The sequence below is a fragment of the Falco cherrug genome, chromosome 4, assembly GCF_023634085.1.
Source record: "Falco cherrug isolate bFalChe1 chromosome 4, bFalChe1.pri, whole genome shotgun sequence".
NCBI classification, from domain to species: domain Eukaryota; kingdom Metazoa; phylum Chordata; class Aves; order Falconiformes; family Falconidae; genus Falco; species Falco cherrug.
The window spans coordinates 77,362,746-77,377,607 of record NC_073700.1 but is presented as its reverse complement, the minus strand read 5'-3'; the positions used below and the strand labels follow the sequence as shown (position 1 = coordinate 77,377,607).

The following is a 14,862-nucleotide window of genomic DNA, read 5'->3' as shown; positions in this document are numbered from 1 at the left end:
GTCCATTTCTGATTGTGAGGTGGGCAGAAATTGCGGGTATCTTCTCTGTTAAATATTCAGGTTTTAAATATTAATACTTAAAACCTTTACATAAAACCTATGTAAATATAATCAAAGAAAGGGAAAATAGTATAAAAAATAGGAATCTAATTTATAAAATAATACAGATATAATTAAAGGAAAAATAAAAGGATTAAGGAAAAGAAAATTAGAATAGTAATTAAAGAAAAAATTAAAGAAAAGAAAATGTTGTAGATGTACTTTACCTGGGCAAATTCAAGTCACAGGCAGAGCTGTGAGTTGCTCCCTGTGTTAGAAGCACTGGTGGCAGTGTTAAGACAGTCCTGCTGTTAGAAGCTCCAGCAACTGTGGCAAATGTGTAACAAACTGAAGAGTCTGATACTATTAACATTTTTTTCAGTGTGAGTACAAGGCTGATCAAATTAATTCTAAACTGTCTCTTTGATAAAATGCATAGTTTGAATTCCTGTATTCTGTGGTATAAGGCCTCTTTTGTCATCCTTTAATCATATTCACAGATCTTCCCTGAGCTTTCTTCATGTTGTCACTATGCTTCTTGAAGGCTCTATGTAAGTACTAGACAGAGCATTTGAACAGTGATCATATCTGTGTCAAGTACAAAAATAAAATCTCCCTGCTCTTCCTTGATGTTGCTGTTTGTATCAGCTGTTCTAACCAGTCTTCTGCTGAAAGTTTCCATTCAACCAGTTTGTGACGTACATCCCTGGTTTTTATCAAAGTTCAGCGTGCCTGAAGTGCGTGCTCTGTAGTGTGTATATTGCATGCCACCTTTGTTTCTGGGTATGCATTTATGTTTTATTCTGTTGAACTGAACATTACGCATCCTCTTTTAACAAAACAATGCAGACTGTTCTGTGTCAGTAGCATGTCATCTCCATTATTTGTCAATCTCCTAGCCTTTGTTTTTACCTGCAGATTTTATCAATATATATTATACATCCATGTAATTTTATTTTATATATATGTATTTTATATATATATTTATAAATAAAGATTGCATAAGGCCAATGCCAGAACCTTGTGAGGCCCACTAGAAATCTCATATAACAAATTAACAATGTAGTAACCCTATTCTCTTGCTTGAGACTGCCATTCCTACAGTGAAAGCTTTTGAATGGGCAGTGTGCTCCTGAATTGTTACATTTCGCACCTGTTATTTGAAATCAAATAGATGATGGTATATATTTGTATTAAAACATCACACTGTAAACTCTAGGATCTGAAAGCAGGCACGCTGGTTGCTTTTCAAGTTCTCCTGTAAAATGCAGCGTAGGGTGGAGAGGTGGACAGGGAACCTTTAATCCCCACAACTAAACCTAGCAAAGCTTGTGAACCCAAGTCAAAGACACTTACTGATTGTTTATATTAAAAAATAAATCTTGGAACCTGACTTGTTGGGGGTTTTTTGTTTGGGTTTTTTTTTTTAATACTACTTAAATAGGCTAGAATGATTTTGTATCTAGTTTCTCAATCAAAGTGCTAGGTGATAGGCTGTATATCTAAGGGTAATCGTCATTATTGCTGTCTTTATCAGAAAAAACTTGGGGACTCCTTAAAAGTGTCTGAAAAGATGCTTTCAATCCTTTTTGACTGTGATAAGTATAATACTCTTCTCCATTTAATAATTCAGTGATCAATCTTGTATTAATTGCTTTGCTTAATGCTGGTTTGTAGCTGACAAGTCTTTGATTGCCCAGCTCATCCTGTTGAAATACTGGAACAACTTTATTTTACCTTTTTGGATTTTCTTGAGTGTTCCAAGAACTATAGAAAATGTACACTAAAGGTCATATATAGTACTGAGTGGGATAATCCCTAGGATGGTATTATATTAAGACTTGTAATGTATTCAGATCCTTTGTGTGTATTGAAAATCTATGAAACTTAACAGAAATCCATGATTTAGGATCATTGTGGTGGTATGGTAATTTGAACGCATGTATATTTTTTTAATTGCACTTCATCCTCAGTTCAATTTTAGGTGTTTTGTGTGTGTAAATTATCATTAATAAATGGCTCACTCACATGTGTAGATTGAGTATTTGTGTATCTTGAGTGCTGCTTAAGTCAGATCTGTTGGGCTTCCTAAATTCTTTTTGGAGAATGTAGTATCAGTAATGTAATAGCTGACTGGTGTAACTATGTCAGCGGAAGTTTCCACAGATGTTTGAGCTTCTGGTGTAACTGATATTTGCATACTTCGAGTGTTTGCCATTAAGTGTTCATTTTTTCCTGCAAACTGGTATATCTATATGCAAGTACTGCTACTTGATGTTTCTGATATTGCTGGTTTTGCAAGGAAGTTAAGATGCTAATCTGATAACATCTTTTAACTGGTGTTTGACATGAGTTCTTGCTCCCAAACTATTTCAAAAAGAAGGCTGATTATTATGGCCACTTTCCCTTTCCTAGCATCTAACTGCAATTCCTTCCTTCTGTACTTTCAGTTGACATGTAACAATACAAACAGCTGGTTTATCTATTATTCATCACAGAATAAAGGAAACGAACAAAAAGTGGGAAATGAGGGGGGAGCTTTCTCAGGCAGTTCTGCTACTGGTGAAATAGTCTTTCTGTCAGCTCCGCAGCTGCTTTCTGTTTCCTGTAATCATTTGCTCCTCACCACATTTAAATCTTCTTGCACCTTCAGCTGCACTGATCCAGCTGTTCTGAGGATGTGTTCTAGCTGTGTGGGATGAAGACAACCATTTTTAAGTGGGTCTTTTTCAAAATTGACTATTGGTTATGTCTGCAATGGATATGTCTTTGCCTGTATATGGGGTTTTGCTGGTGCAAATACATGTATCGGAGAATGCTCTTCATCCTCTTTATTATCAGTATGCCAGCAGAACTGTATGCAGAGGTTTAAGCATTTAGTGTAAACCTAGCTTATTTCAAAAAATTAGTGTCAAAAAAGTGACTGTCAGAAAGATTATTATATGTTTATATATTCAAATCAAAACAAACACCACCATTTTTTTAAACTGAGTTTCCTAAACTCTGACTAAAACCAAAACCTGGTTTAGAAGGCATCTAATCCCATCTGACACTTTGTTTGTGGGAGTCTGTTGATCTGACTAATGTATTTTCTTTTGCATTTGTTTTATTCTGAAAAGCTTTTTTGTTAAGCTCTGCTGATGGCAATAATGGAACAGTTAACTGGACGACTAAGCAAGCCCACAGTTATATTATCAGCAGAATAAAGGCTGTTGGGAAGAATGGTGAGTTTAGGTTGTAAATTTAAATCCCATGTTGGTTCAGTCAAATCTGCTTTTAATACTACTCTTGCTCTTTCAGTCATGTCCTTGTTTTAGGAATAAGGTGCTATTTCAAGGTAAGTGATTTGGAAAATTTTACATTTCTTCAATCTTTTAAACATTCACAGACCTGTGTGTCTTTGAGTCTCCCCCAACTTTTCCTGTTCCTATAGCTTTGCTTGAAATAATGGCTGTGTGTATACCTAATATTGCACATTTTCTTACCATGGCTGGTTGCTTGGAGATACCTCTGCAGTTTGCTTAATACAATAACTTGTCTGTAACAATTTTAAAAAATCTATTCATGTACATATGTAAAAAGACTTTTACTGTCATTTATGCAAGTACACATAGAATATTGTAGCTAGTGTACACTAGCTGAGAAAACGCTTTGCACTGATTGCTTATCCAGGCAGGACATCTGGATTGGCTCCCAAATCAAGTTATTTCTGGGATTGGACTTCATCTGCTAAAAATCAATGGGGAGAGAACCCATTGAAATTCCCAGAAAAAAATTCAAGGTAGATTTTTTTTCTGAAGATTATCAACATATATGTTTCAACAGACGTGGAGATCTGAAATTTCTGAAGATGGGGGTCATCTGTATCTGATAACAGACTCTGGGCTGGAGACTGATACAATCCTAGCTGAATTCCTGGCTGTGCCCATGTTCAAGTCCTACAAGAATAATAATTGGGACAGTTTCTGTACATAATTCTAAAAATGATGTATGTTTTCCAACTTTCAGTTCCCCATTAATCTACTTCTTTTCTAATCTCCAGAATGTCTAACCTTTCTGCACAGATATATCTTGGGTTCTACGTTAAATCCTTCAAGGAATCTGGAAACAAGAAAGAAGAAAACAGTGCTGTCGAGGTAGCCGATAGTCTTCTTTTTCTAGCAGGGGTCTGTTGTGATCCTGTGTAGTGAAGATTTTTATTTTCCCATGGTTAGTTTCACAGAAGCCTTTCACAGTCCCCAAGATTTTAGTCTACCACAGGGAGTTTGCCCAGGCAATTCACATCTAGCAGTCAGCTGTATTAGATCAGTATCTAGAAGTTGGTAAGTATATTCAGTTTCATCCCTAGATCACCTAAGATGATTATGCATTCATCTCCAGTCTCAGGCAGCCTTACAAAAATAATTGTGGGTTTTAAAAGCTTCTGAAGAAAATAGCATTTCTCTTGTTTCATTATTGAAAAGCAGCGATTGCTGTAGTGGGCTGAAGACTGATGATTTTCCTTCAGAGTTTGAAGAAACTCAGGGGAAAAAAAAGAGGGCTTCTCTGGCAAGAGGAGTGAGAACTTTCAGTTTCTTAATCTCCATACTTATGTCATTACGATGTGTTTGTCATTATAAGATAAAATATATTTGTATGTTTTTTCCTTCTGAGAGGCATTTTTAGACTTCCACCAAGATTGCTGTTTCATATCTGCATTATATCCTTGTTGATATGCTTACTTCAGCAACAGAGAATGTCTCATTACTGGGAATGGGCAGGCATTTAGTGGTGGCAATAGTTTTCTTCTCAAAAGGAAAAGGTTGGGTTTTTTTTCAGTAACTGCTGATTCTGCTATCCTTCCTTTCTAAAACTATTGCCCACCAAGATCGCTGTTTCATATCTGCATTATATCCTTGTTGATATGCTTACTTCAGCAACAGAGAATGTCTCATTACTGGGAATGGGCAGGCATTTAGTGGTGGCAATAGTTTTCTTCTCAAAAGGAAAAGGTTGGGTTTTTTTTCAGTAACTGCTGATTCTGCTATCCTTCCTTTCTAAAACTATTGCTTGTGGAGAAAATATACATTAATTTTTCACTGTTCTATGTGTTTGAAATGGATTTTCATTGTAGAGTCAAGTACTCAGAAATGGAAAAATGTTTTATCTAGATATTTGACAGATTTTCAGCCAGCCACCATATTTTTGTCAGCTTTTCTGCTCTATTAATGTTATAAATTACTTTTCCAGCTTTTCTTGAAAGTATTTTAAAGGAAATTAATCAGTTGTCTTGCTTTATTTATAGCTCATTCACAGAAGTGAATGCAAAATTTTTGAGGGTCATCGATGTACTGATTTTAATTATACAAATCAAATATTTATATTACTGTACTTAAATTACATAATTAAAGTCACAGTAACTGGTTTATTAACCACACAGAATTGTAATAAAGTATTTAAATTTCAGGATCCATTTTAATTTTGTGTTTAAGGTAAAATTATTAGAAAGATACTGTCTTCGGTACTGTGTTAAAAGTGGTTTCCAAAAGCGGAAAAAGCAACTGCTGTGGAATTTGATCAATAGCATATCCAAAGTTTGATACTATTAATTCTGCAATGTCAGTCTTGAAGAGTGGGAAGTATGTAACTAAATGTAGAGGTCTACATTAAAAATCTCTGCATCTCCTCTCAGCTGCCTCTGCAGTCAGTGGAGACCTAGTCAGCGTAGTCAGGATTCTAGGACATGATTAATCTCATTTTACAGGAGAAATCAAATTAATCAACACCTAAAGTGTCTTGTTTCTTCTCCACTGACTATAAAAGGAGCCTGACTAACTCAGTGGTGGATGTTGTTTCTGTAGGCATCTAAAATTAGGTGAGAGAGATTCCATACTGAGTACGTGGTGCGAGGGGTGGAATGCCTGTGATTAATGCCTAATTAGCAGTGGCTTTTTAAGCAGCTCTCTAGTAAGAAGGTTGGTATAACAAGGCTGGAGAAATTTTACCAGCATTAGAAAATTACATGAGCTTGAGCCGTGTTTCAAGTGTATCTTGCTTATTGATCCAAGTGTTGAAATTAGCCCTTTAATCATCCAGGAGGTACAGATTGGTTCCTATGAGTTTGTTGCAATGACTCTGAAGTCACTTTCAGAGTCACTTTTCTCTATGAAAGTACCCCCATGCTGTAGAGCCTATAACCTTTGTTCAGAGATGTGACTTCTCATAAAGGTTCTTTCAGTTGAGCAAGCAAGGCAGGTAGCTGTGGCTGATCGTTTTTATTTACCACCTGTGAAATCCTCATCTCACTGACAAAATTTATCAGCCATGTTTGATTCTTTCAGGGCACTGACTTAAAATTCAGTAGTGATATGGAATATGACCTACAGTCAGTCCTGTGAAGGCAGCATGAGAAACATCTATTAGATCAGTATTCTCCATTTATACTTAAATTTTAAAACTTTTTGATAAAGTAGTTATCCATTTAATGTATCGTAATGATTTTTTTGTTTTTCTGATTCATTAAAATGTGTATATAGTACTGCATCAAATAGGTTATATCTAAATAAGATTTGCCTTTATCAACTAAATTTGTAACTACATAAAAATAGCATATTCCTTTGACACATGCTGGTTGTGCTGAATTGAATTTCCTTTAGGTTTTTAATTCTCAGTCCTGTAAAATACAGCTTTGTCTTTTTTGTTTGGAATCATTGACACCTGACTGGCCTACAACTACACATGCCCTTCTGTTTCATCCATCTTCAGTAATGAGCTCTCTAACCAGATTTTTAGATGTATGTTATCTGAACCTGCTGGTGTAAGAAAGTCTAGCTTTAAGAACTCATAGAAATACTCAACTGAAGTGAGTTTCTTTGTCATTTTCTGCACAAGAACTGAACTATTGATTGGTAAGGTTCATCTGTATTCATCATGTTCTTTATTAAATAAAATAACAAGAAAACATGATTGTATTATTCATTTAATGTGTATTTATTCATGTGGCATTACAAATAAACCAACTATAAAATTACAATAGTCTTCCTTTTTTTAAAAAAAACTGCAATAAAATAAAGAACTCATACAATTTCTAAAATCCTCATGTAGCCAGTTTTGTTCATTGCAGTGTTGGAAGGGATCCTATTGGGCAAAGAGAGGGTTTGCTCTGTGTTCTGTTCTTTAATCTATGCAACCTTTTAAAAATCTTATTAACAGGTATCTAATATTTGTTGCTTTCCTGCTCCCAGATGCCCACATTGCTGTTGAAATGCATGCTGTATTATCTAGAGCATGTCTCATTTTTGCTTTTTTCTGTCTCTTGTCTTCCTTCTGCTTTCCAGTGTACACAATTCTGTCTAAGGTGCACTCTGATCGGAATGTATACCCTTCTGCTGGAGTTCTTTTTGTTCATGTTTTGGAGAGAGAGTACTTTAAGGGGGAATTTCCTCCTTACCCAAAGCCTGGTATGGGATGCTAAGATCTTTCATCTTATATGAAAATGTAGGGGGAAAAAATGTTTTAAAAAATTCAAGTCTATTTAGCATACCTTAGGGTTCAGCATATAATGTACAAAGAACAGGTTTTAGTTTCTATTGAAATATCTTCAAATTAAATAAAATGTGTGGATGTACAATTTTAAAATGTTCTGGTTTGTGATCATAATTTGTGAAACGATGCATATAACTATTTATTGTGAAAAATGTATTTAAAAAATTGGGAAGGTATAATAGCACAATATGTTATTGTACCTGAGATTAGGAAGTATACCTTTTCTTCACTTTTGCATTAAATAGGGAATTGTGGAAGTTAAATGGCATTTTTGACAGACATAATTATTAATCTGATGACTGTTTCAGACATAGTAATGTATCAAGCTATATGAAGGAGCACTTTGAAAGCATGTAGTAAACTTGAGACAAAACAAGATTAAATCAAATATGAGACTACATAATGATGCTTTCTTTCATTTAAAACAAATGCTCCTTCGGTTTCAGCCTTCCTGTGTTTAGGAACAGTTTAATGTTAGTTAGCAGATTGTTTGGAGAAAGAACTGTAATTTCCGAAGTATGGTCTTTTGATGTACACCAAGGTAAAGCTAAAGGATTGATCCTTGCAGGTTGGAATACATACAAGCAGTCTGGGATGGTGGGGAAGACAGAGAGCATTCTGCTGCACATGCTTATTGACAATGAAAAGGAGCAATAAATACATAAATGGATCCTATTTATATAACTCCTGTTTTCCTATAGAAATAGGAAAAACTTACAATACATGTACAGTGTACACATAATTAAAAATTTTTTCAGTAATAAGCTTTTGAATTGATGTAAAAGTACTATTTTCAAAATTCACTTTAAGGAAAAAATAAGCTTCTGTTAGCATTAGTTAAATTTTGTCATTAATAGAACCAAGTGTTTTAAAAGTTTCTGCTCCTTGAAGAAATGTTTTTCCTGATATGTATACCTGAGTCTTCATTTCATGTAACAGTGACTGGCAGGGAAGTTTGCCTCTGTCCCAGTTTTCTCCCAGTTTTGGCACATAGATGGAAGGAGCCTGGAAACTTCACTAATGATGGATTGTCTTTTGAATGCTTACAGCCCCAGGCTGTCTTGACATTCATGTGATTCAAAGGCAGTATGAATCTGATTTCGGATACTGCTGAAATTGCTGTACCCATAGACAGTTGTGATCATATCTGCAATTCACTGTAAGGCCAGATGTTCCCATGGTCCTTTCAGTTTTGTCTGCTGTGCTAGATCATTAGCATGGCCTATCTTGATGAAGGGGAAGCCACAATGTATCTCAGGTGGCTTTCAGGATTTCCCCCAAATAATTTGTGATGCTGGGAATGTTGTTATGAATGCAGTAATTAGATTACTGAGATGTCCTGAGAGAGTTGTGAGGAAAGTTGTGTTACACTGTGGTGCTGGATTGGTGTGGTTCTGGTCCATTTTACCCACAGCTGGATGTGTAAATGCGTACCTGCAAGCTAGTTATCCTTTGGCAGTAGGTCTCAGTCTCTTCGTTCCTTTCTGGAGAAGATGACAGCCACTCTTCAAAGGGCTCAGTTTCTGGCTTCTGTGTCAGCCTGCCTGGTATCTTCTACTGTCACTTGTCCTACAGTGGCTGTTGTGGCCATTTCAAAGGCGAGTTGGAGGAGCACAGTCCAGAGGTGTCTGTGCAGGCTCAGAACTGATTTGCCAGAGTTCTGTGCCTCAGCTGGATTTGCTTTTGCCTCAGCAGTGAGGGTCCGGTAGTGTTTAGGCATGCCTGACTTTACTTACAAAAGCTAGAATAAACTTAAGTCAAGTCCAGACGTTTGTGAGAGTATCACCAAGGTCCCTGAGAACTGTTGTACTGGTTTGACTTGAGGGGCTTTTGCAGATTGCATCTGGGCTGTTGTATTTAGTAGTCATTAGTGGATCCATTTTGCAGGAACGTCTGGTCCTTTTTTGAGTTAATTTGTTCTCTAAAGAAAAACTACTGCCAGGCTGTTGGTACTGAAGACCTGTATATATACTCTGATGCTAACAGAAGCTTTCAGGCATTGATGATTACGCAGCCACTGGATCCGGCAAGCCCTCCCAGGTGCATTGGGTCTCTGGAGCCATCGTTAAAAACATGAAGAAAGTTTTTTTTTGGTATTGAAGGACTGAGACTTTTGTGCTTTTGTTAGTAAGGAGGTTAGATGCTTCAGTCCTAGGTGGAACTCCGCTCTAAAAATCAAACTTACTAGTTAATGGGCACGAGCACTCAGTTAGCCAGGATGCTAGTAAGTACCAGCACATCAATCTCTGTAGCTGTTTACACTTTTCAGATATGGTTAATACTTGCAAGTGCTAAGTAAGAGTTCGCATATGTCTGATACAGTAAAGGTTAGCAATTATTTTTTGTCTTTTTGGAAAAGTTTAGAAAACATAATTGGAAGTCATAATAAGACTTCGTAGTGGAAACATCAAAATCAAAGCATGTAGTATTTTCTTGCAAATGTTCTAATACAGTTTTTCTTATCTAGGTGAAATAAGTAATGATCCTATAACGTTTAATACCAATTTAATGGGTTACCCTGACAGACCTGGATGGCTGCGCTATATTCAAAGGACACCATACAGTGATGGAGTGTTGTATGGCTCACCAACCGTAGAAAATGTGGGCAAACCAACCATCATTGAGGTATTTTCTTCCAAAAGTCCAAAAAGACGTATTTTGTTTTAGAGTGTAAGGTTCAGAATTGTAAACAAGTAGTGCTTCTTAGCTTTGAAAAGAAATTACAATAATTTAAAAAGATTGTAAGTCAAGGACAGGGACGTGTAATATTAACATTTTCTCTGAGGTACCATTATGTCCTCTTTTGTGAGAAAGCCAAGTTGTATGACATTTCATTATTTACTTTTCAGGTATAACTAGTAAATAGCAATAGCCAGTTAACCTTAATGTGCCCAGTTGCGGTATCTCTTGATTCTTGCTGTTCGTCTAAGAGGCATTTCATTTCAGTAAATCATGACTATATTAAAGTTTTATTCAGAGTACAGGCAAAAAAACCTTTGCAAACAACTGTACTTGAAGAATAACTGAATTCTGAACTTGTAACATTCAACCCTAAATACAGACCAGACTTTTCTCCATTGGAAAATAGACTAGTCTGTGAATAAACAGGTTTTGGTTTGGTTTGTTTGGAGTTTTTTATTATTTTTAATTACCTTTAATCAGATATTTCCTGATTCATTGTTCACATTTATTGATAGATTTTATTTTAATTAGCACTCATATGTATTTAATTTTATTCTAAGTGTAACAATGACAAACCCCAGTACCTTTTTTTTTTTTTACAATTAACTACCCCAGTGTTTAAAAGAACTAATTATTTATTAAGCAGCAATTGAAAGGGGAAAAGGACTATATTCTCTGCCATGTATATTATAAACAGCAGACTGAATCAGACACAGTGTCATTCACTGTGTTAAGGAGAAATCTGCTCATTAACTTGCTCCAGCCGTTTTGCTGCTTCAGCAGTACTTTTGTCTTAAATTTTTGATGAGTTTGGGGTTTTTTTCCTGAATTGCATTTGATATCATTTTTCTTCCTTAAGAGTGACGTTGCTAAATGTTAAGTTATACTGTAGATAATTTCACCCGTGCTTAATTGTATATACATGATTCAGTTTTGATTTCAGCAGGACTAATCACATCTGTGAAATCAATCATGTGCAGAAGTACTGGCAGACTCCGCTTAGCTTTCTGTAGAGGAAGCCATTATTTAAAGTGGCCCTTTTTTAAATAGCATGTGCTTTTAGATTCTAGCATCTATATCAAGATCTCCATTCTAAGCATGACCCCAAGCCTATATTTGAACTAAGTCTTGCCTAGCATACCAATTAATTCCTTGCAGACCTGTTCTCAGATGTGGTGTTTGAATTAATTCTCTAGTATGTGAGGAGGGCAGTTTGCACTTGATCCACTTCCTAGTGCCATCTGAGAGGAGTGGTTGCATATTCCTGGCCTGAATATAACTTTTATTGTGTCATAATTCCTGAGGTGATGTCATGGGTAGGTCAATTAGTTAGAAGAGACCTCGTGAGTAGAAGAGCTTAACATTACGCATAGCACTGCAGTAGAGCGGGTAACATTCTTAAGCTCAAGCTCCTTTGAAAGCTGTGCAAAAGTAGTTTGTGTTTGAATGAAAGTTCAGTACAGAGGCAATCCTCGCCAGTGTCACTATTACTTGGTACAGGTGCGTGGTCCACACTGGCAGCTCTCACTGCTGGGGTGCAGACTCAAAGTGGGTACTGTTATACTCCTGCAAAGAGTTGGTACAAACAGAGAGTTAGGTTTTCTAGGTACTAATGTTTAAACTACTGTTGAAACAGCCCATTGAAAAATTAACAGAATTGAGGATTGGAAAAATCTCAGGAATTTATTTTCTATTAATTTTATAACAAAATTGTTACATTATGTAAGATGTAATTGTGCCAGGTAAGCTTTTCCCTCTACACTTCAAGGAACCTGAAGAAGACATTCCAGAGCATTTTTCCTTTTCATTTAAATGAAAAGAAATGCAACATGTTACTTTTGTTTGTTTAATAACCAATGTCACAATGCTGTGAAACTCTGTTTGCTGAGAAGCAACGTAGTTCTGTCACTGTTGCCACTCAGAGGAGGCTCTCCTTGTTCCTGAAATCAACGAGCTAAAGTCTAAAATTAGGAAATTATTTTTCTTCAGTTTGTTTCATGAAAAACTTAACCACTTTTCAGGGGAAAAAATGAAGTAGAGAAAATAATACATAATTAGACTGATATCCAGCCTCATTCTGTATTTCTTATGAACAAGCACTTAATCATAGTACAGCTTTGGAGTACAGGCACCTCTGAGGAGTAAGCACTTGTGAGCGTTTCAGGCATCCTGTACCTTTAAACTATATGATTGGTATCCTTACGTAATCTGACCATGAAAGCGTAAGTTTCCAAATATGTGTCATTAATGTTGCATCTACCTAATAGTTTTCAGTTCCCGTACAATTAGAGATTCCAGGATTTTTTTTTTAAATTTGTGTTGAAGTAATGCCTGTGAACCCATTCCTGGAGTATGACTTCACTGGTACCAGAGCTAAAGCTAAACCCCAGTCCCAAAGGCTAGAACTGCTGAGATCCCGACACTCTTTCCTTCAAATATCTCCATCTAATGTAGTTCCCTAGGAGCCATCAATGAATGTAGATTGTTACAGTATTGGTGGAAGGGAGCTGGGTGGTGGATGGGGAAATGGAGAAACCATCTTTGGTTATGGTTGTTCTTAGGTCAAAGATAGCAGAAAAGAAAGAATACACGTGTCTGGCCGAATACTTTTATCTGGACCAAAATATATTATTTTCACATACATCCCTTGGATAATTGTATTTGGCTACAGACTGGTCAAGAAAATTCCAGTATCCTGACTGAAGGTAGTACTGCATCAAATACATTGACCTTGCCTTTCAAATTTTACATTAGTGAATGAATGTTCATACATTTCAAAATAAGGAGCGTTTAAAAGGTGATAAGTATTTCTAAATTATCTATTTAATTTTCATTGGTGTTTCATTTACCTGATTTTCGTATTTGCATTGTGGTTTTGCAATCTTTTTCACTCTAGATTACTGCATATAACAGGCGTACTTTTGAGACAGCGAGACATAATTTGATCATTAATATAATGTCAGCAGAAGGTATGTACAGAAAATAGCTTGCTGTGCTTTGAACTGAGTAAGTAGAACCATCTTATGGGCTCCTGTTCTTTTAGGGTATAAAATACTGTAAAATAGTTGTCTGGTGTTCAAGCCAAATGCAGGGGCACAAAGGGGGGAAGTAAAAGAATATTCCCTGATGTGATTCAGTTTGTTATTTTTCTCCAGATTATTGCTGTCAGGTAGGACTGTTATCCTTCATTCATAAAAAAAGTCTGTTTGCCTTTTTTTGATTAATTTATTTTTTCTCATCTTTTCAAATGGGCCTTACATGAAGGATTTTACTGTCTTTCTGCACATTGTTTAGTTTTCTTAGTTCTGTATGTTCTTTATGCAAAGGACAATTGTATAGGCAGATTCAGAAAACAACAGATGATGACATATAGATGGACATTTGTGTCCTTAAAATTAGTTCTTTTCATTATATGTACATACTTAGTCTGGAGTGCTGCACGTTGGAATGCATTGTTGCTGCAGATCAGTTTTGACCCCCAAATTAGAATGAATGTCATTTTCTCTCTTTAATGAAGATTTACCAGCTGAGACTTTTCCTCTAGACTACTCTTTCAACTCCCAGTTGTTCCATAAATAGCTAGTGGTTTTCAGCTTAAGTAGTAGGTAATGGTACTAACTATTTAATTAAACATAATCTCATTAGGTTCAAAATGAGCTAGTTCAAATATAAGATTTTTGGAAAGGTGTGTCAATCTTGGAAGTTGTATTACGTTAATCATTACTTGAAATTCTTCCTTATGAAGCCTTTGTTTAAGGCAAAACTCTTGCTTTTCCATCACAACTAGATTTTCCTTTACCATATCAAGCGGAGTTCTTCATAAGGAATATGAATGTAGAAGAAATGTTAGCAAGTGAAGTTCTTGGTGACTTTCTCGGAGCAGTGAAAAATGTATGGCAACCAGAACGCTTGAATGCTATAAATATTACTTCAGCCCTTGACAGGGGAGGGAGAGTTCCACTTCCTATTAATGACATGAAAGAGGGGTAAGTACATGTGTCAGTCTAATGTTTTTGCTTTAATCTTTTTTTTTTTTTTTTTTTTCCCCCTTTACTGAAAAGCTTAATATTTTTTCAGGTTTTGTAGAAAGTTTACAATTACTGTTTTATGTTTTGGAATTTTGGAATTAGATATGAAAAGTTTACTGATGATGTTCTGAGCCCCCGTTAAACCATGGGTTTATCATGTTAGTTACCATTTCAACAGGCGACAGTTCCTATGTATTGATTTTACAATCCAAGGAATACTGATAAATTCCATTAATTAGAAAACAGTTGGTAGTAAATATGCTTATTTTGTAATTCCAGTTTTACTTCTGAGCAGTTATTTGGCATGCTTTTCAAGTATTTAATAGTTACCAATTATCAGAACTGAAAATTTTGAAACAAGGTGCAATAGGGCATAGGTTACAAAGGCACTTAGATTTCTAAGAGCGTTTAGCCAGTAGCAGCATCATTCATAGCTGTGCTCTTACTTAGAGAAATGTAGTTACGTACTTCAGGAGCACTGTGGACTTTCATGTGAAAGTGATAAGCTGAGGGATGTGGGGAAATTATGTTACTGAGTGTAAACTGCAGGAATGGGCTATTTCCAGTTGTGATTCATAACCATAAATTC

At 35.8% G+C, this 14,862-nt stretch overlaps 1 protein-coding gene across 8 annotated transcripts in view; it reads left to right on the top strand.

Moving 5' to 3' along the window:
- SGCE (sarcoglycan epsilon) overlaps nt 1–14,862 on the top strand; it is a 33,803-nt gene that overhangs the window by 5,831 nt on the left and 13,110 nt on the right. For 3 of the 8 annotated variants that reach the window (XM_055710424.1, XM_055710420.1, XM_055710425.1), the window contains exons 2-6: nt 3,159–3,263; nt 7,356–7,478; nt 10,031–10,188; nt 13,142–13,214; nt 14,033–14,231. In XM_055710424.1, coding sequence (XP_055566399.1) covers nt 3,159–3,263; nt 7,356–7,478; nt 10,031–10,188; nt 13,142–13,214; nt 14,033–14,231 — 658 coding nt within the window. Of the gene's footprint in view, nt 1–3,158; nt 4,176–7,355; nt 7,479–10,030; nt 10,189–13,141; nt 13,215–14,032; nt 14,232–14,862 lie in introns of those variants that run through there. The other 5 variants (XM_055710423.1, XM_055710427.1, XM_055710428.1 and 2 more) reach the window with 4 other exon arrangements.